At 47.5% G+C, this 19486-nt stretch overlaps 1 protein-coding gene and 1 pseudogene across 4 annotated transcripts in view; one reads left to right on the top strand and one right to left on the bottom strand.

Annotated features, from left to right (window-relative positions):
• Positions 1–2209, top strand: part of ANTXRL (ANTXR like) — a 45168-nt gene extending 42959 nt beyond the window's left edge. For all 4 annotated transcript variants that reach the window (XM_054436275.2, XM_054436273.2, XM_054436272.2 and 1 more), the window contains one exon: positions 1739–2209. In XM_054436275.2, the coding sequence (XP_054292250.1) occupies positions 1739–2164 (426 nt within the window). In that variant the 3' untranslated portion in view covers positions 2165–2209. The remainder of the gene's footprint in view (positions 1–1738) is intronic.
• Positions 2210–15687: 13478 nt separating this feature from the next.
• LOC129006382 (adenosylhomocysteinase-like) lies at positions 15688–16899 on the bottom strand (annotated as a pseudogene).
• Between the last annotated feature and the right edge of the window lie 2587 nt (positions 16900–19486).

The raw sequence follows: 19486 nt of genomic DNA, 5'->3' as shown, positions 1-19486 counted from the left end.
GAGAAGGAGCTGAACAGGCCCCACGCCAGGGAAACCACAAGCATTGATGGGCTGCTGCTCCTGCCGTGGTCTGTGGGCATCATCAGTGCCACATCACAGATGGGGAGGTTGAAGCAAAGTGGCATATGCCCACTGGCATCCTGGGATCCTGCTGCAGCCCTCCAGCTACAGGTGCTGAAGGGGATGCAGTTACAGTCCTCATGCTTGCAGAGCAAGGACAGGCACATCTAGAAGGACAGGGCAATTCCCACAATGGGCTCAGCCTTCTGCCAGGACATGACCGGAAAGACAAGCAGGGTGGTCACTTTAGCTGGGGGCAAGGATAAGGGGCATCCTGGAGGAGGCCACTCTGGAGCTGAGTCTGAAAAGGTGAGCAGCAGTTCACTGGGCAGACAACATTAGGAAGAACATTCCAGAAACAGAGGACAGCCTATACAAATTGAGAAACGGGAGCTGAGGGGCTCTGAGAAAGACTGTTATCTAATTTGCTGCCTGCTAAGCCCCAAGAGAAAAGCCTTGGGGAAACCTAACAATTCTTGAAAAGGCCAGGCTTTCAATTTGCTTCATGCTTACAAGATGGCTTCTGGAGCTCCAGCCATCACACTCATACTCCAGGCAGGAAGAAGAAGGAAAAAGGGAAAGCAGCCTTCTTTAAAGCAATGCCCAACAATTCCTATTTACACTCCATTGCCAGAATGCATTCACACGGCCATGCTGCTCAGCAAGGGAGACCGGGAAAAGGTCATTTTACAACTGAGCACATTGCCTCTCTCTTTTTTTTTTAATTTTAAGTTCCGGGATACATGTGTAGGATGTGCAGGCTTGTTACATAGGTAAATATGTGCCATGGTGGTTTGTTGCACCACATTACCTCTCTTAACAAAAGCAGGCTTCGTTAGTAAAGAAGACAGGAAGAATGGACTTGGGGTGACCAATCTGTGTTTGGTATTTCTGGGCCCATTTGAGAGATGGGAAAGCCATTCCCAAGAGGTTGAGTGACTTGCCTGAGGTCAGAGGCTAGATTGAACCCCAGTCCCTTTGACCTTACTTAGAGTGACCCTGAGGGCCTTTTTGAAAGGCTCTGATCAAGTCTTCAGACAGGCTTGCCCCGATCATGAGCATAAGAAGCCAGCAGAGAGAAAGGCATCTCAGGTGAACACAAAGACAATCTCTGTGTGGCTTGCAGCTGTGTGGGTGGTGCGTTGGCTACACTAGTGTGTGCCCAAGATGAAAGCAAAGCAGCTGCTTCTGCAAAACAGAGTTTGCTCTTCCTACGGGTCTGGATCATCCTCTTCCCAAACCAAAGGAACTGTGGAGCTGCTGCCTTCTCAGCTCATCACCCACCCAAGGGTCCCTGGAGCCAGCCTTGAGGGCTGTGGTGAGCGCTCATCCCTTCCACATGCTCACTAGAGCCTTCCGGGCCATGCTGGGGCACAGAGGTAATTGGGGCCTCCTCCTGGCTACCAGGGGGAAGCAAACAATTTCGACTGGAGGGCTGAGGGAGTCCAGAGTCAGAGACCCAAGGCTGCCTGGAGAGGAAGAGGGGACTTTTAACGCTAGAGCTGAGTCTGGAAGGAGGAGTCCGGGCTGGAGGCAGCACCCAGGGGAGAGAGGAGCAAGGCCCTCTCTGTGGGTCACGATGGGTACCGGCCCCGTCCCTTGAGCCAGGCAACCGCAGCCTTCTGAGCCCAATTCAAATGCCATCACGGTGACCTTCTCTCTCTTCTCTTCCCTACAGGGGAGGTACCTCAGCTTAGCCCTTGCACAGTCCCAATATGCACAGGCTCCCTGCTGCCCAAGGATCTGCTTTCCACACAGCCAGGAGTGCCTTTCCCTACCACAGGCTCCCTGCAGCCCAAGGATGTGCCTGAGACACAGCCAACACAGCAGGGAGTGCCTTGCCCGCAAACAGGCTCCCTGCAGCCCAAGGATGTGCCTGAGACACAGCCCGGAGTACTTTTCCCAAGTACGGACTCTGTGCAACCCGAAGAGCTGCCTTCAACCCAGCCGGGAGTGCCTCCCCCTCACCTGCTCCTCCAGGTGCCGCCTCCCCCCTGCTAGGTGCTTGAGGCCTCCCTCCAGGATGCTGCCGCTGCTGTCCCCACTGCTCAGGCACACTGCAGAACCCCCTTTGTCACTCCCCTCCTCAGAGCCCAACTTCTAAGGCACCAAACACCCAAGATTAACAGGCTTTTGTTGCTGAACTGGACATATACATTGAGTCTTTTCTTATGGTCAAAGGAGTTGAATTCTTGCTGATCAACCAAACTTGATTGTGTTTGACACCAGGGAGCTTGTCCTTTGAGTGAGCTGGATTTATACTGCACCTGCCATGACACAGTGCCCTGGTGCCGTCGGGATGCCAGGCATGGATGCATTCCACTCCCAACAGCCCCGAATTCATCTGTCATCAAGGGCTGGGACACATGAGGTCTTAGGCCAAATTCTCCATTTAAAAGCCCAAAAAGTGTTTGAAATATGAATTCAATACTGTGTCTCCCTGCCTAGCTTTTTGTTGTTGTTGTTGTTGTTGTTGTTGTTGTTTGAGAGAGTCTCGCTCTGTCGCCCAGGCCCAGGCTGAGTGCAATGGTGTGATCTCAACTCACTGCAACCTCCACGTCCTGGGTTCAAGCAATTCTCCTGCCTCAGCCTCCCGAGTAGTTGGGATTACACGAACCTGCCACCACGCCTGGCTAATTTTTGTATTTTTAGTAGAAATGGGGTTTCACCATGTTGATCAGTCTGGTCTCAAACTCCTGACCTCAGGTGATCCACCCACCTCGGCCTCCCAAAGTGCTGGGATTACAGGCATGAGATGAGCCACAGCACCCGGCCCCTCCCTAGCTTTTTGAAAGGAAAAATACTTGCATATCTCACTTCCTGTACTCTTCATCTTCTTGTCCCTGGTTTCCATTTTTTGGCTACTCAAATTCTGAATGTGTCCCAGAAGGCACAGTGAGGCCCTTTCTGGAAATGCTAATTATCTTCCCAGATACCCCACACCGTCCCCAAGACCAGGCAAATTTCAGGGAATCCTCCTCATTTCACGAGAAAAGATAAACTTCCCTCCTTAATCATTTGTCCCCATAGAAGAAGCCACAGTCCCAACAGAGAAGAGTGTCAACAGGCAGCGTCCCAGCGCCCACCGTGTGCACGTGGTGGCTGCATGACTGCCCAAGGTGCCACCCACACAGGCCATGGGCACCCCACATGGGGCTCCTGAGCACGTCAGGAGCGGGGAGCTATGGCTGAGGTTGTCCAGTCATCCCTAATCCATCTTTGAGAGTAAATAAACTGCTCTCCACCTCCCCCATCTACTGGAATGCAATATTGATGCTTTTCCATAGAAATTCTGAAAGACAAGCACAAGTTAAAAATATACCAGCTTTGGATTTTAAACAGTATTGACTAATTTGACAGTGATAACCATACTGTCCCCCCTCCCACATTGTTTGTTTGTTTCAAGGTTTCAACGCAATGGCTTGCCTCTGTGTATAGGGCTTTGGGGGCTTTCTCTAGGTCACATGACTTTGACCTTCAGTGCCATCATCCTGAGGAGTTACTCTTTCTTGTCCCCCTTCTCCGTCTTGCACCCTCCTGTCCTGCTGCAGCCTGGACTCTGCATCTGGGTCCTGCCAGCTGCCATGATGGGAAGCAAGCCTCTCCCACCCTTCCCCAGCCTCTCCCCTCTGTGTCTGCACATCTGTCTCCCAAGCTGGTTATGAGAGGCTTTTCCAGGCACACAACGCCTTGCACAAGGCATCCAGAGAAATAAGCCAAGTCAATGTTGAGGAAATGGAAGAAGGCGCTAGTGCCCCTGGGGGTGGACAGGGCCCAGTCATTTGGTTTTTCCCCATTTGGAGGCTCATTCCCTGAGCAACTGTGGGTACTCAAGAACATGCTGCGCCTCCACACTTCACTTCTCAACGTTCTTCCTGGAATGGGAGGCCTGGCTTCATCAATTTTTTGTCTCGCTTTGTTTTTTAGAGAGTTCTTGTTTCACAAAACAAAACACCTCTGGTCCTGTAAGTACAGATTTGCACAAAGAATTGAGCATTCCCACCTCATTGCTAGACAGGTGGAGATATTTATGACAAGGGCACCTGGTGCCTGGTGAGCAGGTGCATGGCCTGTGTGCAGCACAATGAGACAGGGTCCAGAGAGGTAGGATGCATGCCCGCAGGTATGGGAAGGGACAGCCAGCCAGACAGTGCACCCTCTGGCTCTAGACTGTCTGGCCCAGCTGCCTAATGCCTACAGCCACATACAAATATGCCCAGAGCAGCCAAGGCAACTTTACAAGGTGCGTGGGACTGTGTATCTCTCAAGACTAAGGGAGAAAATGTTCACTGTATTCATGACACCAGGAAAAGTGTGGGAAAGCTTTCATTAGGCAGAAAGGGAGTTGAAATAACATGAAAGTGTAGAGAGACTTTATTTCTTCTGTGTTACCCATGTGGAAACATGATGTTGCTTCCCATCCCTGCAACTCTAAGACCCCATAGGAAGAAATGTATGTGCAATTTCATGAAGAGCTTTATGTGATCCTGGGGAAATCAACATACTTGTTTGTTAAGGGGGACTGAGAGCCTTTGGAGTTTAGCCAATATGAACTCAAGCTAGGGCCTGTCATCCTTCCTCATCCCTCAAGGGAGGAAGTCATAGATTAAGAAGGTGAGCTCAGAAGACATCAGAGGGGAGGACCCCTCCACCCTGGCCACCCACAGACACCCTCCCAGGCTGTCTGTGTTGAACAGTGATAGCAGGGGCAGGCAGAGGGAACTTTGCCAGCCATGCTTCCATGGGCCACTCCTGCTCTGCCTCCTCCTCTCCAGCTGAGTTGATCCCCGAGGTTTGGCATCATCCTAGTGAAGGGAGAAAAGGGACACAGGCCTTGATCATGCAGGTGGGCTGAGTTGCAGGTGGGCTGCCTTTTTACATTTTAGATTCAGGGGGTACATGTGCATGATCGTTACATGGGTATATTGTGTACTGGTAGAGATTGGGCTTCTAGTGTACCCATCACTTGGATACTGAACATTGTTTCCAATAGGTAGTCTTTCAGCCTTCATCCCCCTCCCACCCTCTCCTGTTTTGGAGTCCCTAGCATCTCTTATTTCCATCCATATGTCCATGTGTACCCATTGTTTAGTCCCTGCTGGTAAGTGAGAACGTGTGGTGTTTGATTTCTGTTTCTGAGTTAGTTCACTTAAGATAATGGCCTCCACCTCCATCACGTTGCTGCAAAGAACATGATTTCATTTTTTATGGATGCATAGTATTTCGTAGTGTATTTATACTACATTTTATTTATCTGGTCAACCATTGGTTCCATGACTTTGCTATTGTGAATATTGCTGAGATAAACATACTAGTAGAGGTGTCTTTTTTATATAAGGATTTCTTTTCCTTTGGATAGATACCCAGTAGTTGGACTACTGAGTCATATGGTAGTTCTATTTTTAGTTCTTTGAGAAATCTCCATTCTGATTTTCATAGGTGTTGAACCAATTTACATTTCCACCATCAGTATATGAACGTTTCCTTTTGTCTATATCCACAACAACATCTGTTGTTTTTTGACTTTTTAAAAATAGCCATTCTGACTGGTGTAAAATGATATTTCAGTGTGGTGCCAATTTGCATTTATCTGATAATTAGCAGTGTTGAGAATTGTTTCATGTGCTTGCTGTTTGTATTTCTTCTTTTGAGAAATGTCTGTTCATATCCTTTGCTCAATTTTTAATAAGGTTGCTTTTTTTCTGTTTAGTTGTTGATTTCCTTATATATTCTAGATATCAGTTCTTTGTTGGAAGCATAATTTGTAAATATTTTCTCCCATTCTGTAAATTGTCTGTTTACTCTGTTGATCATTTATTTTGCTGTGCAGAAGCTTTCCAGTTTAATTAAGTTCCACTTGCCTATTTTTGTTTTTGTTGCATTTGCTTTTGGGGTCTTTGTCATAAATTATTTGCCTAGGCTGATATCCACATTTTTCCTAGGTTTTTTTTCTGGGATTTTTACAGTTTCAGGTCTTGTTTGGGTCTTTAATCCATCTTGAATTAATTTTTGTTTATAATGAGATGGGAGTCCAGTTTCATTCTTCTGCATGTGGCTAGCCAATTTTTCCACCACCACTTATTGAATTGGGTGTCTGTCCTCTCCCCACTGTTTATTTTTGTTGACTTTGTCAAACATCTATTAATTGTAGGTATGTAGCTTTAATTTTGGGGCTCTCTATTCTGTTCCATTGATCTACATGTCCATTTTTTATACTAGTACCATGCTGTTTTAGTTACCATAGCCTTGCAGTATAGTTTGAAGTAGGCAATATGATGCCTCTGGATTTTTTTTTTTTCTTACAATTACTTTGGCTAGTTAGGCTTTATTTTGTTTCATATAAACTTTAGAATTTTTTTCTAGTTCTGTGAATAATGATGTTGAAAATTTGACAGGAATTGTGTCATATCTGTAGATTGCTTTAGGGATATGGTCATTTTAACAATATCGATTATTCCAATCCATGAGTGTGAGATGTTTTTCCATTTGCATCATCTATGGTTTCTTTCATCAGTGTTTCATAGATACCCTTGTAGGGATCTTTCAAGTCCTTGGTTAAATGTATTCCTAGGTAATTTTTTTTAGGTGGCTATTGTAAATGAGATTGAGTTCTTGATTTGGTTCTCAGCTTCCATGTTATTGGTGTATTCAAATGCTACTGATCTTTGTACATTGATTTTTATCTCATGAAACTTTACCAAAGTTGTTTATCAAGTCTAGGAGTCTATTGGAAGAGTCTTTAGGGTTTTCTAGGTATACAATCATGTCATCATAAACAGATAATTTGACTTCCTCTTTTCCAATTTGGATACCTTCTATTTCTTTCTCTTGCCTGATTGGTCCAGCCAAGACTTCCAGTACCATGTCAAATAGGAGTGGCGAGAATGGGCATTCTTGTCTTGTTTCAGATCTTAAGGAGAATGCTTTTAACTTTTCCCCATTCAGTATAATGTTGGCTATGGGTTTGTCTTATATGGCTCTTATTATTTTGAGGTATGTTCTTTTGATGTCTAGTTTATTGAGGGTTTTTATCATGAAAGGGTGTTGAATTTTATTGAATGCTTCTTCTGCATCTATTGAGATGATCATATTATTTTTGTCTTAGTTCTGTTTATGTGGTGAATCATGTTTATTAATTTGCTGTCTTTAACCATCTTTGCATCCCTGGAATAAAGCCCACTTGACTGTGATGAATTATCTTTTTGATGCACTGCTGGATTTGTTTTACTAGTATTTTTTTGATGATTTTTGCGTGTACGTTCATAAAGGATATTGACCTGCAGTTTTATTTTTTGTTGTGTCCTTGCCTGCTTTTGGTATCAGGATGATACTGGATCCTCATCAATATTTTGGAATAGTTTCAGTAAGATTGATACTAGCTCTTCTTTGTACATGTGGTAGATGTATGAAGCTGTGAATTTATCTGGTCCTGGGAAATTTTTGTGTGTGTTTTTTTTGGAAAGTTTCTTATTACTAATTCAATTTTCTTACCCATTATTGGTCTGTTCAGGATTTCTATTTCTTCCTGGTTCAATCTTGGGAGACTTTGTGTTTCCAGGAATTTATCAATTTCCTCTGGGTTTTCTAGTTTGTGTGCATAGAGGTGTTCATAGTAGTCTCTAATGATCTTTAGTATTTCTGTAGCATCATTTATAATGTCACCTTTGACATTTCTGATTGTGTTTATTTGAATCTTCTCTCGTTTTTCTTGGTTAATCTAGCTAGCAGTCTGTCAATTTTGTTTATCCCCTCAATGAACCAACTTTTTGTTTTATTGATCCTTTGTATCTTTTTATGGTCTCAATCCCATTTAGTTCTGCTCCTTGTTATTTCCTTTCTTCTCCTAGCTTTGAGTTTGGTTTGTTCTGTTTTTTCTAGTTCCTTCAACTGTGATGTTAGGTTGTTAATTTGAGACCTTTCTGTCTTTTTGATGTAGGCATTTAGTGCTATAAGCTTTCCTCTTAGTACTGCTTTTGCTCTTTCCCAGATGTCTTGGTATTTTATGACTCTGTTTTCATTCATTTCAAAGAATTTTTTTATTTCTGCCTTAATTTCATTGTTTACCCAAGAGTCATTCAGGAGGAAGTTGTTTAGTTTCCATGTGCTTGTGCAGTTTTGAGTGTTCCTCTTGGTATTGATTCCTAATTTCATTTCACGGTGGTTTGAGAAGACACTTGATATTATTTCAGTTTTTATTTTATTTTATTGAGCCTTGCATTATGGCCAAGGTTATGGTCAATTTTGGAGAATGTTTCATGTGCAGGTGAAAAGAATGTATATTCTGTGGTTGTTGGTAGAATGCTCTATAAATGGTTTTAGGTCCATTTGGTCTGTAGCCCGGTTTAAGTCCAGAGTTTCTTTGTTATTTTCTACCTTGATGGTCTGTCTAGTGATGTTATTGGGATATTGAAGTCCCCCACTATCATTATATTGCTATCAATCTCTTTTCTTAGGTCTAGTACTATTTGTTTTATGAATCTGAATGCTCCATTGTTGGGTGCATATATATTTAGTAAAATCTTCTTGTTGTATTGAATGCTTTATCATTACATAATGGTATTTTTGTCTTTTTTAATGTTGTTGGTTTAAAGTCTGTGTTATCTAATATGAGAATGGCTACTGCTGCTTACTTTTGTTTTCCATTTGCACAGTATATCTTTTTCACCATTTTACTTTGAGTCTGAAATTGTCTTTAGCCAGTAGATTGGTCTCTTATATGCAGCTGATGGTTGGGTCTTGGTTTATATCCAATTTGCCTCTATGATCTTTTAAGCTGATCATTAAGGCCAGCAGCCCTCAACCTTTTTGGCATCAGGGACCAGTTTCATGGAAGACAATTTTTTCACAGATGGTGGCAGGGAATTGTTTCAGGATGAAACTGATTGACCTCAGATCATCAGGCATTAGATTCTCTAAGGAGCATGTAACCTAGATCCCTTGCATGTGCAGTTCACAATAGAGTTCACGCTCCTATGATAATCTGATGTTGCCATTGATCTGATCAAAGGCAGAGCTCAGGCAATAATGCTCACTTGCCCACAGCTCAACTCCTGCTGTGTGGCCGGGTTCCTAACAGGCCAAGGACTGGTATCAGTCTATGGCCTGGGGATTGGGGACCCCTGATTTAGGCCATTTACATTCAAGCTTAATATTGATATGTGAGGTGTTGTTCACATTATAATGTTGTCAGCTAGTTGTTTTGGAGTTTCAAATTTGTAATTGCTTTATAGGATCTGTGAGCTTTGTACTTATGTATCCTTCCATGATGGTGAATAGTGCCCTTTAATTTCCATGTTTTGAATTCCTTTGAGCATTTCTTGTAGGACCAATCTAGTGGTGACAAATTCGCTTAGCACTTGTTTGTCTGGGAAACACTATTTCTCCTACTTTTGTGAAGCTTAGTTTGGTGATATATGAAATTCTTGGCTGGCATTTTTCCCTTGAGGAGGCTAAAAATAGGCCCCCAATCTCTTCCAGCTTGTAGGGTTTCTGCTGAGAAGTCTGCTGTTAGTCTAATGGGTTTTCTTTCACAGGTAATTTGATCATTTTCTCTAGCTGCATTTAAGATTTTTTTCTTATTGCAGACCTTGGATAGTCTGATAACTATATGTCTTTATGATGTTCTTCTTCTATAATATCTTGTAGGTGTATTCTGAGTTTCTTATATCTTGAAGTCTACCTCTCTAGCAAGATTAAGGAAATTTCCCTGAATTATTCCCCTAGATGTTTTCCAGTTTGCTTACTCTTTCTTCTCTCTCAAGAATGTCTATAAGTTTTAGATTTGGTGATTTTGCATAATCCTATATTTAAAAAAAAAAAGCTTTTTCTTTATTTTTGTCTGAGTGTGTTAATTCAAAAGACCAGTCTTCAAGATCTGAAAATTTTTTCTTCTACTTGGATTATTAAAGCTTTTAACTGTATTTTGAAATTCTCTAAGTGTATTTTTTATTTCCAGAAGTTCTGTTGGGTTTTTTTTAAAGGTATTTATGTCTTCCTTAGTTTCCTGGTTTGTTTTCATGGTTTCTTTGTGTTAGTTTTCAACTTTCTCTTTGCTTTCGTTGACCTTCCCTGCAATCCATAATTTTAATTATTTATCTGTAATATTTGAGTTTTCATTTTGGTTGGAGCTTATTGCTAGAGAGCTAGTGTGATTATTTGATGTTGTCACAACATTCAGATCTTTCATGGTGCCAGAATTTTTACACTGGTTCCTTCTTATCTGGAGGAGCTGACACTTCTGATTTTTTAATTTATTTTCATTTATGTGGGATATTTTCTCTGTTATCCCCCCTCCCCTTGAGGGTGTCACTGTAGAGTATGTTGGTAGGGGTTTTGTCTTTTCTCCTGCAGCCCTGTGCACTTTTATTGGGAGGTGCAGTTCAACCCGTAGGCCAGTAGGTGGCACTTACAAATAAGAGCTTGCTGTGGCATAAGCCCATAGGTTTGTACTTGATCTTTGTTCACTGAGGTGCTCTCTATAGTTTCAGGTGACAGGCTGGACAGCGGAATGCCAGGTGCCCTGAGCTTCCTGTTCAGAATGCATGGGGGGAGTGAAAGGGAGGATGCAGCGGGGCAGAGCTGGACCCCCTGGCTTTCCCACAAACACGCCCAATGATAAGCACAGGCACCAGCCCTGATGGGGGGAGCTGGGGGAGCTCCTGATGTAATGCACAGAGGTCTCTGTGGTGGGATGAAGGGGCTGCACTGGCTTCATGTCCTAGATAGGCAGGAATGCAATCGGCTTCCCTATCACACCCCTGTTCTGGGGCTGGTGTCTCAGTTCAGATGCACACCGTGGTCTATCTCCAGGCCACAGTGTGGCTCAGAGACATGAAAAATACCTGTCCTGTGTGCCTCTCCGCAGGAGTGGCTTCAGGGTGGAACTTCTTCACTCAGCCCAATGCAGGCAGTTGTATGGCTTGTCAATGTGATAATATTCTCCATGTGGTAATGCCGCTGCCTCATGGAGAGAGGGAGAATGGCTCTGCCTGTCAGCTATGTGGGTGGGAGTCATCATGGCTAGTGTTGGCTGCTTGGGTGGGTCCAAACTCAGGCCCAGGGAGTAGTCAGGTGCCAGCGATGTTGGACTGGGCTAGGTAATTCCCCAACTCCCACACGTCTCAGTGACCCTCTAGATGGCATGTAGGAGTCCTGATGTGGCTGGACCAGGATCCAGTCAGCCCAGAGTTCAGGTGCTGGCTGTGATAGGGAGGGTTGGGCTGGTCCCCTGGAGCCTGAGAACAGATCACAGGACTGTGGGGGCTGGGCATTCTGAAGGGCTCCAGGCCACAGCTGCAATGTTCAGGCATAGCAGGGTGGCTGTGCTGTGCACCTTTCACCCAGGAGGGCAGGTCGCTTCAGCTGGGGCGATGAGCAATGACAGTTGTTGGGCTCATGGCCCACTCACATTTCTCTCCCAAAGCTGCATTTTGCTGTTAGGAGCTCAGGAAGGTTCCTGCTCCCTCCCTGGCCTGGGGCAGCAGAGACAAGCCTGTGGTGGAATGGGCTAATGGGCAGCCTCTGGGGGTTGGGTTCTCAGAGGAACACTGAGCTGCAGCTGTCATGCTCAGGCAGGGGTGGGCAGTGGCACTGGCAGCCTGTCACCAAAGCAGGCAAGTCCCATTTAGCAGAGAGGAGCAGCAGAGGGAAGCCATGCAGAGCATCGTCTACCCACTCCTCCTTACCACAGCTGCAGTATTTGTCTTTGGGGCACACGAAAGTGCCCAGTTCCCCTCCGTGGCAGGCAGCAGCAGCTACACCATGGAGATCAGGGATGAAAAGCCTGTGGGATCCATGTAGGCTTGAGCAGTGCCTCTACACAGTCTCCAGCAGGCTCCCTGTGTTCGTCTGGAGGCCCGGGGGCAATGAGGGGGCTCCCTGTGACTAGGATTGCAAAGGTCCATGGCGGAGTTGTGAAATTTCAGGGTTCTCTCACTCGCTCACCTCTTCCCTGTGTTAGGGAGCCCCTTTTGGCTCCTTGGGGGTCCCAGCTTGGCAGGCTTCCCTCTCCTCTGCTGTCTGATTCTCATCACGTCTCTGGTGAATTTCAGCATGCTCTCCTAGAGGATCTGTTTGAAGTGTAAGTATTTACTCACTATTTTGATGCCTGAGAGACACGAACTAGCTGCTTCTAGCCTGGGCTGTCATTATTCCACTGCCCCCTCCTCCGGAGGAGCAGGATACTTTTAGAAAACAAGTCTCACATCAGAGCTGCCCAAAACCAAAGTGTACAAAAGAGAACACGGTGAGCAATTTTTATTCCTTATTTTAGACCAGAACTATAAGAACACACATTTCTGAGAGTCCAATGGATGTCATGTATAGCACCCCTGTAGAGCTGGAATGAGCCAGAGCAGGTGAGGTTACAAGTAGCCCCACATGGAAGCTCACAAGAAACCAGGGCACTTCTCACCCCTGGGATGGCACAGAGAGGGTCCAAGCCCCCGGGGCACTGCAGGCCTCCATTGGTCATTCAGGGACCTCAATATGCAGGGGAAGCTCTGCCAGGCAAGAGCATTCTTCTGAGATCAGCTTCTAGTCAGCCAGACAGAAGGAGCAAGGCTAGGCTGGGTGACAAGCATGTGCACCTGCCACTGCCATGAGCTCAGACACAGCCCGCTGAGCTGCAGCAGAGGCTACAATTTAGTAGCTGTGCATCCAAGAAGGAGTTGGGGGTAGATTTGTGGACAGTGCCCAGTCCCTGCTAGGGCACCAATCACTGAGGGCAAGGACCCTGGAGCTTTAGCTCTCCTACTGGTTTTCCTAACCTACTAGAGAAGGCTCCCTTGATGGCAAGACCCTGGTGGGACTTTTGGAGGCAGATGTGCACACCTGGTCTGCACACTAGTATTAGCTGAATCTCTTACAGAGGCTTAGAAACAGACTGGAGAGGAAAATGTACATGCAGAAGGTTTATTTTGCTAGGGAGTCCTCTGGGGAGCACCATGGTGAGGGAGAGAATAACGGCAGGAACCAGACCCACATAGGATGTGCTATAGCGAACATCTCCAATCAATGGGAAAAGACATGGCTATCCATTTGCAGGAATGTGTTCTTTATGGCACTTTTCCTGGGGTCCTGAAACTTCAACCATCGGCCCACAAGCCCCAGCAAAGAGGCATGGAGGTAGACTGGGACAGGGACAGCCTAGCGACTAGGTGAGCCCTTAGATCCCCTACCCCACACCTACCACCAGGGGCTCGAGCCTCCGAGCCTCCGTGAGAGGAGGCATCAGGTGGGTCGAAGTGTAGGAAAGCGTAGGAGGGCTGGGCTGGGCTTTAACAGCTGAGTCTTCTGACTTTAGTCCAGAGCCCCGTGCACTTCCCCAGGTTGCTCTCTTCAGCAGTTGGGAGCTGAACCACCAGGCCCTCCCAGATGGCTGCTTAATGGTGAAGCTGCCTTAGTGCAGCACTCTGATCATTTGTCATTAAAGTGGGCAGAGCCAGAACTCCCAGAGCTCTATGGGGCCTTGATACATCCTAAGCCTCTACTCTGTGCTAAACGCTTGGTCCTAGGAGGTGGGGACGTCACATCAGAACACTGGGGAGTTTTGTCAACTTTGTTTTATCCTCCTTGGGTATGTGCTGCTGATCACCGCGGGTGAATTGTTTCAGACTCACTAATATTTTGTGAGCTTGGCTTGCTTTATTCACATTTGATAGATTAGGAAAGTGCAGGTCTGAGAATTTATAGCAACTTGCTTAACATCCCACAACTTTTAAGTGGAGGAAGCAGGAGTCAAGGCAGAGCAGCTGTCTGCAGAGGTGTAGTGGGCACTCAGTTCCTGTCCACAAGTGCAGAATCTGCAACCAGGAGTGGGGATATGGGGGAAGTATCCACCTGCCTCTCACAGAGGCTCACAGCCTAGAGCATGTCCCCAGCTTCCTGCCAGGTCATCACTGGAGCCTGAAGGAACCCCGCCACCTGGCTGGCCAGTGGACTGAGCTCTGGGCTGGGGCGAGGCTCCCTCACCACTGATGGTTGGGTGGACTGTCCTCCTGGCTGACCTGGGCTATTCCGCAGCTTGCCGCTCAGCCCCTCCCTCCAATCTCTCAGCTCAAGTCTCCAAGCCTGGGCTAATGGCTTGGGCTCTTTGAAGCCAGGAGCCTCCCCGAGACTCCCACCAGGCGTGGCTGCAGGACTCCTCTGCATGCACACGTATACAACCACACATCCACACGCCTGTGTAGAAGCTTGTGTGCCTACACAAAGCTGTGGTCTTCATGCAGTTCCCCTGACCCCTTCTGTGAACACCAGAATTCCCTGAGTAGGCTCAGAATGTAGAGGGAGACAGCGTGGCAGAAGGGAACTCCATGTCTCACCAGAATTCCCTGAGTAGGCTCAGAATGTAGAGGGAGACAGCATGGCAGAAGGGAACTCCATGTCTCACCAGGATTCCCTGAGTAGGCTCAGCATGTAGAGGGAGACAGAGTGACAGAAGGGAACTCCATGTCTCACCAGGATTCCCTGAGTAGGCTCAGCATGTAGAGGGAGACAGCGTGGCAGAAGGGAACTCCATGTCTCACCAGGATTCCCTGAGTAGGCTCAGCATGTAGAGGGAGACAGCGTGGCAGAAGGGAACTCCATGTCTCACCAGGATTCCCTGAGTAGGCTCAGAATGTAGAGGGAGACAGCATGGCAGAAGGGAACTCCATGTCTCATCAGGATTCCCTGAGTAGGCTCAGCATGTAGAGGGAGACAGAGTGACAGAAGGGAACTCCATGTCTCAAGCACTGCCTAGTGCTTCTGCCTGTGCTGGGCTGGGTAATTTGCATACCTGGTCAGATATCTATTGAAACATTCATTCTGTTTTGTGTTCTCCCTCTCTGTTTCTTTTTTCTTTCTTTCTTTCTTTTTTTAATGGCATTGAGATTTTTATTTACCTACCTTCCTGCTTTCTTTTAACATTATAAACATTATAAGCCAAATTATTCTCTTTTTGACCCAGGGTTGTGATAGGAACCCTCTTGTTACAAAGTGGTGGCCGATCTGTGTCTGCTTTTATGCTTTTCTGGCCCCTTTCAACCTCTGGCTGTCACTTCTCTGTTCTTTCTCAGTTGTCCCTTAAGAGTGTATTCTAATCCCTGTGAAACACGGACTGAAAGTACCAATCTCATTGTTACGAGGTTTAAGAGAAGGTCCAGCACTAAGCCAAGCTCTCAGGAAAATTGAAGCAGTTCCTCCTTGTCCTTCAGTACAGCTCCTTCTCATCTGTCATGGGCTGAGGAGCGACTGAACCTGTAAACCAAGCACAGGGTATAAGTCCACAGGCCAGGTGAAGGCCTAGATGGTAAAGTACTTGGGCTTTGTGACTCCACTGCTGACATCCAGGTTAAGGAAGGACTGACTTAGTGAGCAGTTCCAAGACCACTGAGCTCACAGTTCCCGTGGCTGTCTCCCTCATACCTCCACCGTGACCAGGGCTTGAGGAGGGGACTCTCAGTTCCTCTGACACACTTGGAATAGTATGAGGGGTGCAACAGAAGCCAAAAACTGAGTGACCAGCCCTGGGGAGTCCATGAGGGATGCTGAAAAACCAATCACAAAGTTGGTGCCATTTGCTCTTAAGAAGGAGAGGCAGGGCTTGGGCAAGAACAGCAGCTGGAAGGTGAAATGCAGGCCTGGCTCTCAGTAGCGGTAGTGATCAGGCTTGAAGGGGCCATGAGGGGAGATGCCCCAGGTACTGGGCCTGCTTCTCAGTCAGCTTGGTCAATTTCACGTTCAGCTTGCCCAGGTGGGCTTCAGCCACTGCCTCATCCAGCTTCTTGGGCAGGACGTGAACCCCAGTGGGGTACTTCTCTGGATGGGTTCACAGCTCAATCTGTGCCGTCACCTGGTTGATGAAGGAGTTACTCGTCACAAAGCCAGGGTGGCCCATGGCACAACCCAGGCTGACCAGCTGACCCTCAGCCAGCAGGATGGTGTGGCGCCCATTCTTCAGCCAGTACCCTGCCACCTGGGGCTTGATGGCCATCTTCTCCAAGTGTTCTCACTGAGCCGCTTGACATTGACCTCCACCTCAAAGTGTCCAGTGTTACATACAATGGCTTCATCCTTCATCTGTTCAAAGTGCCGACCAAGGATGATGTTGACACAGCCTGTGGTGGTGATAAAAATGTTGCCCTCCTGACAGGCTTCGTCCATGGTGGTCACCTCATAGCCCTCCATGGTAGCCTGCAGTGCATTGATGGGGTCAATCTTGGTGATGATGACGTGGGCCCCGAAACCCCACAGGGCCTGGGCACAGCCTTTGCCCACGTTGCCATGGCCTGCTACCACCACTACCTTGCCAGCAATCATCACCTCTGTGGCCTGCTTGATGCATCTATGAGGGACTCCCAGCAGCCAGAGAGCTTGTCGAACTCGCTCTTGGTGATGGAGTCATTGACATTGATGGCAGGCACCTTCAGGTTCCCATTGACCGTCATCCTGTGTGGGTTGTGGACCCGTCATGGTCTCCTCAGAGGGGCCTCAGATGCCCAGCAAGAGCTGTGAGTACTTGGTGTGGAAGAGGTTGGCGAGGTCACCCGCATCCTCCAGAATAATGTTGAGAGCCCATCCCTGAATTACAGTGACTGCTCGATGCACCATGGGTACTCTGCATTCTTTTGTCCTTCCAGGTGTATACTGGAATGCCAGCCTTGGCAATGGCAGCCAACACATGGTCCAGGGTAAGGAAGATGTTGCTGCTGGGGCACCCAGAGTGATGAGGGTCCCAATGTGGATGGCCGTCTCCATGGTCATGTGCAGGCAGCTGGCAATGTGGGTGCCCTCTAGTGGCTTGGAGGCTGAGTACAGCTCCCACATTTGCATCACGCCTGGCATCTCATTCTCTACAATGTTCAGGGCCTTGCATCCCCAGGCGGCCAGGCCAATGTCAATAACTTTGCTGAGCAGTTTGTCAGACAGGCTGGTGATGCTTATGATGGAGGCAGGTGAAGGGGACTGGGCCTTGGTCTGGGGACAGGCACTGGGTGGGTGGCTCTGGACAGGGTCTCTCTCTCTCTCTGTGGGGTGGGGGGTGGGTGTTTTCTATTTTACATTTCAAGCAGATGGCCAGGCCCTTGGTATGGCACAGGTGCTTGCAGTGTGTGTTAGCCAGGGTTAGCCAGAGAAATAGAACCAATAGGATATATATGGGTATATGTATACGTAAGAGGAGATTTATTATAAGAATTGGCTCATGTGGTTTTGGAGACCGAGAAGTCCCACAGTTTGCTATCTGCAAGCTAGAAACAAGAATGTCAGTGGTGTGACTCAATCTGAGTCCGAAGGCCCAAGAATTAGAGGGGCAGGGGTGAGGCAATGGTGAAAGTCCAAATGCTATGAACTGAAAGTTAGTGTCCCCTAAAGAGTCATATGTTGAAATCCTAAACCCGAAGGGATGGTATGAGGAAGTGGGAGTATGGGGAGGTGATTAGGTCACCAGGGTGGAGCCTCATGGATTGAATTAGTGTCTTTATAAAAGAGGCCCCAGAGGGCCGCCTCACCCCTTCCACCATGGGAGGACACAGGAGACACTGTTGGCCAAAAGATGCTAACAATGAACCAGAGCTGACTCTCACCAGAAACCTAATCTGCCTTGATATGGACTTCCCAGCCTCCAGAACTGTTTAAAATAAATTCCTGTTGTTTGAAAATTATACAGTTCATGGTACTTTCTTTAGAGCAGCCCAAATGGACTAAGACACAGTGGGAACAGTGGCCTGAAGTGAAACTCTGTTCTGTCTTGTGTTAAGATGGAAACTCCTGAGCGGTGATGCTCAGTGTCTCTGAATGAGGGAGTGGGCAGGGAGGTAGAGAAGGCAGAGGTCAGGGGGTTAGAGATGTAGCTTGCACATCACTGGACCCCCAAGGGGTGTCTAGATGGTGCCAGGCCCAGGGACCCAGCATCACCATGGCCCCTGGGACTGAAGGGCCCATGCAGGCTGGACACTGGGTGATCGGGGAAGCCAAGAGGACTGCTGACCAGGGGGCTTCTGGACACAGGACTTTGGCCCAACCCTGGAGAAGGAAGAGCCCTTTGGGGTATGTGAAAAATCTCCCTAACTATCAGAATTTCATTTTGAAATTATGAATCTTTTAGATGAACCATAAACCTTGCAAAAATTTTACAGACCACTTGAGAAAACCCCCACGCTTCTTCTATCAGCTATTCTTCTTCTATCAGTGTTCACATCTTCCATCACATACAGTTCATGGTACTTTCTTGAGCTGGAGAATTTCCATGGGAAATTCCATGGTACTTTCTTCAGCTGGAGAATTTCCATGGGAAGTATAGGAAAGCCTGTCTTAGGGTCCATATTGGAGATCCCAGCCTGAGCCTGGCTACAGGCTGTGCAGAGGCAGGACTCAAGAGGAGACCAGAAGGACAGGGCTGTAGTGACTGCAGGTTGCAGGCTCATGATCACAAGGGCAGCCTGGCCTCAGCAGGACCAGACATTGGAAAGCCCATAGGAACCCTGCTTGGGGTATCCTTCAGGTTTCCCTGCTCCCTGGGCCATACGGCCTCAGCTCTGCCCCTTCCCTCCCTCTGCACCTGCTCCCTTCTCCCCACCTCTGCCTCTCTGTGTACTTGGCTGCTAGTAGCCCTGCAGTCTGCGGTTGCTCATCCTCTGTTCAGATGACTCCATGGCCACCTTGCTGGGGAGAGATTCTGATCCCATAGTCTGGGTCAAGCTGTCCATGCCTGATCTGACCACCAAGGTCATACCATACAATCAGAGCTGCTGCTGGATCCAGCATGGGGTATGGGGAAGTTTGAGGATGTGGCAACAGGTGGAGCATGTGCCCCCAAAGTTGTCTCCAGCATGTGGAGGAGCCTGCCCATCTGTCTCCCCACGAGTGGCCCCTGTCACCTTGCTTCTTTCACTCCTGCACCTGATGCTTCCATGAAGCTGAGCCACATGAGCCAGTGAGCATCCCTCTGCTGCCCTCACTGCCTCAGCACTGCCCCTTCCATCAAATCCTACTCCTGCCTGCTGCCTGCAGCCTACCCAGCTCAGAGACCAGGGCTGGGCCTGGGCAGAGGGGATGAGGGAGTCCCATGCCTTATGTGCAGGAAACGTGGGTCTGGGCTGTTAACAGCAAAGCCATTGTATTTGTCCACTAGGCTGTTAACAGCAAAGCCATTGTATTTGTCCACCAGGCAGCCAGAACAAAGTCCCACGCACTGGGTGACAAAAAAACAGACATTTTTTCCTCAGAATTCTGCAGGCTGCAAGTCCAAGGTCAAGGTGTGGGGAGGGTTGTTTCCTCTGAGTCTCATGGAGCCAGGTTTGCTGATGGCCGCCTTCCTCCTGTGTCCTCCCATGCTTTTCCCTCTGTGCATGTCTGTTTCCTACACTGTTCCTGTAAGGACAACAGTCATACTGGATTAGGGCCCACCCTAATGACCTTGTTTAATTTAACCTTTACAAATCCTCTC

Source organism: Pongo pygmaeus, chromosome 8 (genome assembly GCF_028885625.2).
Source record: "Pongo pygmaeus isolate AG05252 chromosome 8, NHGRI_mPonPyg2-v2.0_pri, whole genome shotgun sequence".
Classification (NCBI taxonomy): Eukaryota; Metazoa; Chordata; class Mammalia; order Primates; family Hominidae; genus Pongo; species Pongo pygmaeus.
The sequence above is the reverse complement of the archived record's forward strand: the minus strand, read 5'-3'. Positions and strand labels throughout refer to the sequence as shown.